Source organism: Pinus tabuliformis, chromosome 3_1 (genome assembly GCF_031772625.1).
Source record: "Pinus tabuliformis cultivar Carrire ecotype Pingquan chromosome 3_1, CPIR1, whole genome shotgun sequence".
NCBI lineage: Eukaryota > Viridiplantae > Streptophyta > Pinopsida > Pinales > Pinaceae > Pinus > Pinus tabuliformis.
This window is the reverse complement of record NC_142301.1, coordinates 979,927,970-979,939,310: the sequence shown is the minus strand read 5'-3', so window position 1 is coordinate 979,939,310 and position 11,341 is coordinate 979,927,970. Positions and strand designations below refer to the sequence as shown.

At 34.3% G+C, this 11,341-nt stretch overlaps 1 protein-coding gene across 1 annotated transcript; it reads right to left on the bottom strand.

Moving 5' to 3' along the window:
* Positions 1 to 10,234: 10,234 nt before the first annotated feature.
* On the bottom strand, positions 10,235 to 11,116 carry LOC149191124 (uncharacterized). Its single transcript, XM_089410673.1, has one exon. The coding sequence runs from the start codon at positions 11,114 to 11,116 to the stop codon at positions 10,235 to 10,237; it is 882 nt and encodes a 293-aa protein (XP_089266799.1).
* Between the last annotated feature and the right edge of the window lie 225 nt (positions 11,117 to 11,341).

The window sequence follows — 11,341 nt, the reverse complement described above, 5'->3', positions numbered from 1 at the left end:
TTCAAGGGTTGTAATAACAAAATATTCCACTGAATAGACTAATACAATGTTGTGGGTTGTTTCTTTATTTATCGGCTTATGAGGTAGAATAGTAGCAACAAGAAGTAAACCAAGAGCTCTTGCAAATTGATGAGTAAATGGTTGGATTGTCCAGAGTTGATTGTAAGTAACTTCAAAATCTTGTTTTACACTTTGATGAAAGGTCTCTCCTTCCTCGGGATCACGAATTGGAGTGGAACTCATAATGTTACTACCTTTCACAGATGTTCGGTCATTTGGATGAGGTGAACTTCCAGCCATATAAAGGCTTCCCCCCTTCTAGCACTAGAATTTTGATGGTTCTAGACCTGCCAACATACAAGGGATCTCCCTGATATGGAATCCCAATTAAACCTCACACCATTTGGTATAGGAGTCCCATCTAGAAGTATGGCTGGACTACCATTTACTTAAAGATTTTCCTTGGTTATGACTATTAGCATGAGAGAGCAATACATGTGTATTTTTGAATGAGCAAGCACGTATGCCTTGTAAAATGTTTAATTGTAATCTATATCAAGGTTATTTCATTGGAAGGGAACAAAATTTAGCCTTTAGAAGAGAAGTATTAGTACTAATCTAATAAAGACACATAGACATCATAAGAAAGAATCGTTAGTCATGAAGAGAAATAGTTCACATAGATGCAACGATCATGAAAAAAATACAACAAACATTCAATGAGATGAGCACCAAATCCATTGAAATTGTTCAATTTATTTAGCACACATGAATACCAACATATACCACAAGCATCCAAATAATAGTCTTAAAACATTCACGATATACACATGAAATATGTTGGCTCAATACAGCTTCAAATAATAGGAAAAATTTCCAAAATATGTTAATACAATGAACACCACTAGCTCCAATAATGGAACGTTACACCACTTCTTTCTCTCCAAAAGGACAATCTTCCTCTCTAATTCTTAATAGGAGAAGCCAAGGCTAAAAGTCCTTTCTTAGAGTAATGGGGCCTCTTTTATAACAAAATGAATGACCTTTCATATCCTCATGACTTTTGAACTTCCTCATGAATCTTAGACTTATAATATGACATTTTTACTTCTACATGTGGCTCTTTTTTCTATACATGAATCTTGGACTTCCACGTATTTATATTTATAATAATCATCAAAATTACATCATCATGTGACGACAATATGAAAAGTCAACAACTATTGATGACTTGGACTCATGGTGACATGTACATAAAGTTATCTAATCAATTATGACATTAATACTATGTCTTCAATACTTGTAATAGACCTTGAATTATTGTATCCATCTACCCCCCAAAGGGTCTTGAAAGATATTAGAGTCTTCATAAGTCAATTTGATCATCAGGATCCATTATTCTTTAAACTTTCGCAACATGGTTCCTTTGTCTTCAAGATGATTCCCTTGGAAACAATTCTCATCATATCTCCTCACAATTATTTTCCATGCTTCATCATACATCTACAGATGTAGATCACTTATGGAAAGCAAACATTAGCCCAAAAATATCCTACTCTATCATGCTTCAAGAAAAATTTCTTCTGGTAGATCCATAGTGCACCAAAGGGAGAGAGAAGCTTTCTAGGCGTAGGGAACACTTTCAAGAGACAAGGAGGGGCTTCACTAATAATTGATGATGCGTTGTGTGCTCAACTAGAGGACGAGCCCTAATGGAGGGCACAAGGAGTAGGAACAAGGGACAAGCTACCTGACTGTTCACTGATGGGGAATTGTGCACTAGGTAGGAAGAGGTAGGATCAAAAGGAGGGAACAAGTCATAGAAATAAGACACAAGAGAAGGCCTCACTTCCAACTGAGAGTGCACAGTGCGCTCGATTGGAGGTTGGAGGCTTAACTAGGCACATGGCACATAAATAAGTAGCAAGAAGAGGGTCTTGATGACTAAGAGTGCATTGTGTGCTAAAGGATTCCTAGGCATAGGCCACAGTCACAATTGATAAAGGGGACTCCATTAAGCCTTGAGAGTGCGCAATGTGCTCTCCTAGCCTAGAGGACAAGCTTGTAAAGTTAGAAAATTGTAAATCTGGGAGGGTGAAACCTTGAAAAACACACTAAGTTGGGAGAAAAATAAAGTGCGACACATATCAAATCATCAACAAAACTTAGACATGACTCAAGGCTAAGAATTATACATCAAAACACTAGTTTACAAAAATTCTCCAAGTAGAACAAACAAAGTATGTGTAGATGCGACCAAAAGTGTCATTTTGTGACCATAAAGTGTATTATGACCCTAAAGTGCACTATTTTTACTTTTGGTGATGTGACAACACTTAGCAAGGAACATGGACACTTAGAATATGTGAGGAAACATGAAATGACACTTGATAACCAAAAGGGACACTTCACGTGATAAAGGGTAGGCTCCAAAATTTGAGTGTAGAAAAATTTTGAGGGTGTTGTAGCAGCAACAATAGGATGGCCCATGGTTGGGTAGTGCCATGATTTCTTTATAGATGGATGTAATATCGACAAAATATTGGTTTTTTTTAGGAATGAATGAGTTCAAGGTGTTATGGTGAGAATGGATTTTGAGAAAATTGGGGCATAGTTTCAAGGGAACTGAGTAGTAAGGGGTTCTCTTTCCTATTATGGGTTGCTCAAATTCTTTGGACCCATTGATGAGGGATGGGGAGAAACTCCTCACTAGGATAGTGATTTATTGTGATCACTAGGTAGAGAGATTTGTGGCTTGACTTCTAGACCCTAATCATGATCCAAGATATATATTTTATGATAGGGTTGACCCCCATGATGGTGGTTAGATATACATAACTCATTCTACCTCGTGGGAGGCAGGTGGACAAGTTTATTGATAGAAATTGTGTGCCTAGGGCCTAGATGAGGGACTTGGACATGTATTTGGTAGAATTAGGGAGGTTTGAGACATGAACTATTGTAGTGGTAGTGATTTACATATTGGGTATCCATGCTCTTCATAAGGTATCTTGAGGGTAGTTGGTATTGGCAAAGAGTATGCTCAACAAATGGATTTTTGGGATATTTTTATAGGGGCTTCCGCAAAAACCTCCACTAGAATGTCTTTTCCTTGTAGTGATATTAATTCCTAGAGATTTAACCTTCTCTCTCTATATTGTTTTTTCCCTCATCCTTCCATCTAATTTCTTAGATTGTTTCACAAATGTTTCATTCAATGCCATCCATAACTCTTATGTCTCTTTATATTGGTTTTTGAATATCATTTTGTTGCATTCTTTCTACAAATTCCATAGAAGGAACCATGGAAAAAACTACCAAATTTTGTTCATATTTTGGTTCTTGTATGAAGTGGAGTGCCATTCTTCCAATGTTTCAATGATGTATTTCTATTTTTCCTAGATTGTTTGAAATATTCTTCTCTCTTATCCCATAAGACATTAACTATGCCATAATGGTTGAAGAGGTGTTCTGTAATTTCTTCTAGTTACGCACACATCAGGCACACTGAGGGCCCATCGAATCCCCATTATTGATGATTAAAGGACATCCGAACATGGCAACGATGTTGAACCAATGATTTTTTATTTTTTATTTTTAATTTCCATCTCCGTCGGTATTGTGACACTGGTCTAACCATTGCAACACATTTTGTTAAATTGTTTGGGTCATCGGTCTTGCGACGAAATTTCACACGACCCAAATTTCACAACTATGACATGTGTGTTGCAACATATTTTGTAAAATTAGTGGGTCCATTGGTCTTGCGATGGGATTCCCCTTGACCTAAATGTCACAACTTCCGGATATTCATTGTAACATACTTTGTAAAATTAGTGGGATTGTTGGTCTTGCAGTGGGATTTCTCATGACTTAAACATCACAATTACAATATAGTCGTCGCAACATACTTCGTAGAATTAGTGGGATAATTAGTCATGCAATGAGAGTTCCCATGCCCCAAACATTGCAACTATGGCATGATCATCTCAACATACTTTGTAGAATTAGTGGTATTGTCAGTCTTGTGATGACCTTTCTTGCATGTAAACATTGCATGGCTATCACAAACAAACTTTCTAGCCTTCAGAATTGAGATGCACATTGTGATGGCCTTTCCCATGCTTAAAGGTCACAACTATGCCAAGTTTATGTCTGTCTTCCAACATAATTTTCGATGGAACAAACAACCTATCTTGTTGTCACAATTGTGACGACAATTACCATTGACATTTCGACAATTAAAGAGATGTCGAAAATATGGCTATAAAATAAAAAATGTTTCGTGAAATATTTTTTGTCATTATAGCTATGAATGATCATCACAAGAAAGACAAAGAGTCATAAAAAATTGGCTCAATATTTAGCAGTGCAGGAGTTCGATATGAAAGATAGACAACAAATGTGGACCCATGCATGAGTGTTCCATGGCCCGAAGGTTGCCACGTTCTAGCTAAGTGGACTATACAGATGATGATTTTGCTTTAAGGGATAAATCTTCAAATGGGCATAACTTTGTGGTTGGATCTCAAAATGACATCAAATTTATATTGTTGGAAATCTCTTTATGAGCATAATATGATGACAATATCATAAATGTGATTTTAAGTGATAAAAAAGAAGAATTTTGATAATCCATATTCATAACAAACCATGAAAATTAGATCTAATTACATCCAACATCCTTAATCAGGGTTAACGGACTAGATACATTACAATAAAGTAGGGATTAAGCATTGCAAGAAAATATCATTTTATAATTTATGAATCCCTATTATTCTTATAAATTATACACATATTTCCGTACTTTACATCATGTCAAAATATTAAAATGCATAATAACTAGGTCACGACATTTAATCCAAAATATATATATATATATATATATACAAACCTTCTCATTAGAAATAATGAAAATGTATTTCAATATCTTATTCTACGAGTGCCTATTATTATGTTATTCATTTGTTCAAACCAAGTATCTGACCCAAATAAATGTCTCAATACATTAAGGAAAGAAATGATTATATGAAACATAAGTGGCATAGACTTATTGTTAGCTAAAAGTTGAAAACCAACGTTGAATCTTTATATTCCAATTTGATTATCGCATAGGTGTATCACCCTTGTTATCAATGATATTTAGAAAAATTAAAAGTAAAAATTTAGAATATGTATGTGGTGAGATGAATGGTGTGATTCAAAAATATAAACATTTGTAATAACAATATATTTTACTCCCCATTCATGAAACATAGCAGTAATAGCAATTAATAATCTCTTTGACGTGTGGTCCATGCTTATGTATCCAATCAACTAGAAAAATTAACCACAATGGAATTGTTTTCGATGAAGTGAAACTAACAAATCCACAAGTTAACTTGTAATTATCATAAAGGATATAATGCATTAAATAAAACTTCGTGATCCTATATTTTATTTTATATTTTATTAGAGTGTTTTATAGAATTTTTTTAGAAAGTAATTCGTCATTAAGAATTTAAGAATATTTTTTAAAAGTAGGAAAACTTATCATAACTTAGTTGTTAAGCCAACAATAAGAATAATTATATTTAGAGAATGTTAACTATTTACTTAATGAATATATAGTTGTATTTAAATTGTTTTTGTTTGTTAGGTAATGCGAGTCCTGATATGACTGTTATGCCTAACTGTTGGCTTAAATAACCGAAACACATGGACATTTAAGTTGTCGAAATCACCCAAGGATCGCACCTAGCCTTGACCACACCAACACTAACATTGTTGGATATTTTCCCATAGTATTTTAAACTGGTGACTTTTTCACCACAAAGTGCCTTAACATAACACCTTGTCATTATCTATTCTATGCCCCGTGAACATAATTGTATTTATATTATTAATTAAGTAAAATAATTTAATAAATCAATAAAACTTTGTATTTATAACACTAATAAGTAAATAATTATATTGTAAAGATTATCCATTGTGTTCAATATTATTAATAACAATTAAGCATTAACAAACTTAATATATAAAATTAACTTATTTGTAATACTACCAAGTAATGTTGGATGGATGAGAAATATTTTGAATTAAGAATAGTAAATACAAGTTAATGATTAAATATTAAATTAATACTTTGTGTGCTTAGATATTAAATTAATACTTTATATGTATTTTGAATTAAGAATAGTAAATACAAGTTAATGATTAAATATTAAATTAATACTTTGTGTGCTTAGATATTAAATTAATACTTTATATGTTTGTTTGATATATGAGAGATTTAAACTTTGATTTTATGGTTTATATAATTTTGTATAATATGGTCATTAGCACTTGATTTTTTCTATAAATTAAAATATTAAATTCTAATATAATTTTATCAATCATTCAAAATTGCTTTTTCTAAATAATTAGGTAATATATTATGAAAATGATGTAAAATTGTTTATTTTTTATTTATTTTAAATATATATATATATATATAATATAATAAATAAGCACCTTAAAATATATTATAATTAATATAATTGGGTGATTAGTTAGTTTAATCAAAATAATAAACCAGGTTTTTACCTAAAATGATCATTTTCAAATTTTATTTTAAATATGGTGTGAAGTCTCAGTCCTTACGTGTTGTAGCCTTCTTATGTAGAACTTAGGCAAGACACTAATGGATTTCTAGTGATCCATATCTACCAAAGGCCTACTCCCGCGTTACATCATAGAAAAAGGCATTTAAGAAAGGACATATATAAACCCCACAACATATACAACCAAAGGGAACCTCATGGTCATGGTTCACCACTAACATGGAGATGCGCATGGGTATGACACCTTTTCCAACCCAATGGTTTTAAGAAGAGTTAAATACAAAATCCCAAAATCCTAATGAGATTAGTAATTTTGAATTAGTACATACAACTAATAAATGTTAAAATAATCCAAATCCAAATAGAAGAAGTTGAGTGGGTGAATTTTTATATGTCAGAAATCTCCGAAAGTACCTTTAAAAAATAAACTTACACTTATCACAAATTATTATTTAAATAAAAGTTAATTTAATATCACATCTTTTATAATCCAGTAAACCCAAAGAGTTTTTTTTTTACCATCTAACTTTAAAATACCCATCTATTTTGACCACCCAACTTTGAAATACTCATCCACACGTTTTGTAGAAGTCTGAACAAAATATTAAACCCTTAAGGCACAGCACATACATATACCAAAGTTTTAATAATTATGCAAGTGTACTTTTATATGTTTAAATAGAAAGTCAACCTTATATTATAATTTGTATGTTAGCCTGTGATATGCGGAGTGGAGTCGTTATAGTATGTTTCTAAGTTGTTATATGTGTTATTCAATTATCTATTTTTACATTTGGTTATGGTAGAGTAAGAATCAATTTAAACGGTTTTTTTAATAAAATAAATATTTTTTTATTTTATTATATAAAAGTTTTTTTTACTATCGTTATAATAAAAATAAAAATAGTGACACATTTTATAATTTAATATAATATAGATATTGTTATTATATATAAAATAATATTTTTAAATATAAATCAATATAAATTTTTTAATTTTTTTTAAGGGTGGTTTATAGATATTGTGGCCGCTATATCCACGGTAAAATTTAGGTAGATCAACCCGAAGGGATTTACCCATCGACCAAACTAACAAGGCCTAACCCTAAAAGCATCCGGGAGATTTGGCCCCGTAACCTCTTGATAAGAAAAATACTTAGCAACAGGGACTCGACCAACTAAATTATCCCTTGGGGCTTTATTGATTTTTTAAATTAAATTTGAATTGTTTTAAAATATTTATTTTAATTAAATCTATAATGTTTTAAAAGAAATCGAATTTTATTATGTTTTAAAAAACATTAAATTTTATTTTATAAAGTGTAAATTTTTTAATAATTTAATTTTATGTTATATATTAATAGTTTAATTTATTTAAATTAAATAATAAAAATAATAAATATATACATCTTTTTTTAATAAATTTAGATTTGAAATAATATTTTTGGGAGCTTATCAGATAAGTATATGAAAATATAAAGTAAATGTGAGTAGAAGGTTTCATGTTTAAATCTTGTGATTGATTAATCCACCTTCTTGTGGTAGAGATAATGTGATTCACCTAAGGTTTAGAGTGGTAGTAGTTGAAATCGATCTCGTTTCATGTGAGTATGAGACTTGTTAGTTGTTGATTTGTTTTACCAAAAAAGAAAAATCTAAATTTAAAATGAATTTGCATTTATTATACTTTATTATAATAAAATAAGTAATTAACAAGGAAACAATGTTGTTTTACATTTTATTATTATACCATGTAATAACAAAATAGATATTAATTCTAATTGAAATTATAATTTTTGTATTCAAGCTTTTGTGATCCATAATGAATTAAGCAAAGTCTTTCGGTAGAAATCACAAAAGAGAATTTTTTGGCCGACGCGTTTCGAACCAACAAATGTAATTCATCATCAGGACCAGATGAAGAGGCAGACCATGGAAAAGGCTTAAATAGAGAGCAATGTAGAGACATTACTTGAAATTATGTCTCTACATTGCTTTCTATTTAAGCCTTTGCAATGGTTTGCCTCTTCATCTGGTCGTGATGATGGACCACACTTGTTCATTCGAAACGCGTCAGCCAAAAAAATCTCTTATGAAATTATACTATTAAAATATATATTTTTAAAAGCAATAATAATTTAATTCGAAAATTAAATTTTATTATTAAAAAATATAATGTGGTATAATTTTAAATTTATTTTAAATTTTTACATAAAATTTAATAATACCAATTTATTTTCAATTAAAATGACTTTATCATATATACATATCAAACTGATAGGAAAATATATAAACATATTTTTATCTAAACACTTATCATCAAACAAAATTGACATTTTCTAAAAATAAATAAAATTGATAATTTTTCAATATGTTAAATTAATAATTGCTATTGTTTTTTTTTTCTCGATCAGTCGAATCCTATTATTTATACAAAAAGTGTTACAGCAAGGCAACTGCCTTGAAAATTCTTGCCATGAAGTTGGCATTTTACAAAAAGATGCTTGACCTCTGTCCGTGGAAGACCTACAACAGTGCTTTTAACTCCCATAAAACTCAAAATTGACACACAACTATCCATCGCTAAACATAAACAAAACATTAACTGACAGAGACCTGAAACATACATTAACATCGAGACTCAAAAGGGAGGCGAACTCCTACTTCAGTAGCTGCACAAAACGGAGGCACGGGCTGGTTCATTCGTCCTCTGAGGTATACGGTTCCTCAACGACCCTACACCCAAATTGAGTTGAGTCATCAGAGTCGGACGGATGGACCTCTGAACCTGAAGGCTCTCCTCTTGCTGGTGCGCTCGGACCTGCGTTGGCTTCAGAATTCACCACAGAAAGGCCTCCTATGACCTGGCGCTGGTTATCATTCGGATTTGCCGTCCTCTGATCTGCAGGAACCCCAGGATGAGCCGCTCCCGAACCCCGGGCATTCTCACACTTTTCAATCGTAACCGAGACTATGAAGGAGGAGTTTGCCAAAGAACACGGGATGCGAAAATGGGCAGTGGGATGAGCATTATGCTCACAGTCATCAATCCTAACTTGGCCTCTGCCCCTGCCTCTGCCACTTCTGGTGGCTGGATGATTGAAGCGACCAAATTCCAACGCATCCGAGGATGGGTCCGAGGTGGGGGTGGACCGCTGATGGGTGGCGCGACCGCGGGAACCGCCTCGCCTACTCCCCATTCTGGGCCTTTCACACGGCATTATGTTATGTAGAGGCTTGACAGAGGAGCGAATGCACAGAGAGGGATGACAAAGAAACGAGTGCTCAGAGAGAAGCGGAAACGGAGCCCAGACAAGTCCGTGAGTCCCTGGAACCAGAGCCAAGCGAAAGACGAGGATTGAGAAAGCTCTTGAGCCGAGCGAAGGATTGATGAACAGAAACAAACTAACAGAGTGGCTCAGGCAAACGCTCAGAGCAGCGACCTTTATGGAGTCGATGGCCTGCGACAGAGCCGCGGGAGTGACAAACATATTGAGAGCCATTGCACACATAACCAAGAGACTGAAGGACGAAGTTAATGCAGCCATTAATAGAGTTGTGTGAGACTAGCTCGCCAACCCATAACTGTAACCCGTGGCGCACTTGGGTTGACATCTGCCCACTCGATGTGCCTCCAACGTACCCTTTGGCCTGTCAATCACCCGCATCCGGGAGCGAGTAGTCCTGTTGCACCAGAGAAGTGCATTCATGTTTGAGTTGTTCATCATCTGAGTCTCCAAGAGGTCCTGAGAAATAACGGATTTGCTGGTTTACCCCTTGATTGGGCAGTCTATCTGCTACTTTGTTGGCAGTGCGTCTAACATGCTTGAAGGTAATGCTTTGGGGATTCTGAAGCCTTTCCTCCAAAAGTTCCAGTCTGTTGAGCAGCCTCCAGCTAGAAGCTATCTTGGCTGCCGATGTACCTGCTTGAATTCTGGTGGCTGCTGTTATTAGGATAAGGGAATCTCCCTCAACCTCTAATGGGAAGAAGTTTTTTTGATCTGCAATGCAAATCCCTTTCCACAGTCCTTCCAATTCAGCAGCGTTGTTGGTGTCTTTGCCAATGGTTCCATAGTAGATATGTAGTACTACACCCACATTATTCCTGAAAACCCCCCCAAATCCCGTCGGCCCAGGATTGCCCTTGGTTGCCCCATCAAAATTCAATTTGTATGAGTTGATTGCAGGAGGAGACCAAGTGAGAGGAGAGGCAAAACTGGTTGGTGGACGAGCTTTGACATGGGCCAAAAAGGACAGGTCCAGATTCCAGGTGTTCATGATGAGACGTTCCTGAGGTGATTCTGGCAGATCCGTGTCTTGCCAGTTTCTAATAGCTAGAGTTTCTTGGAGATTTTGTTTCAGAAGAAGCCACAGAGTGTCAATTGGCCTGCTGATGTTGTTAAAAATTCTGCTATTCCTTTCCTTCCAGAGTATCCAATAGAGAAAGCCTGGGATTAGATTCCATAGAGAGTTTAGAAGAGGACTTTGAAAAGGGTGCTTTGGCCATTTTATGATGGTTTCTGTGGTATCTCCCATCCGTTCTTCCGATCTTCTATTGCATTGTTCAATTTTCTCCCATAATTGAGTAGCTAGAGGACAAGTCTCCATGAGATGCCTAATGGATTCAGAGTTGAGATTGCAATTGGGGCATCTCGATGGGCCAATGAATCCTATTTTTTGCAGATTGTCCCAAGTGAGGATGCACCTCTTGCTTAAGAGACATAGAAAGGTGGAAACCTTGGGCCATATTCCTGGTTGCCA

Bases quoted from the DNA above. Each gene is read 5' to 3' on its own strand.
- LOC149191124 (XM_089410673.1), bottom strand. From the start codon at position 11,116: ATGGGAGATACCACAGAAACCATCATAAAATGGCCAAAGCACCCTTTT.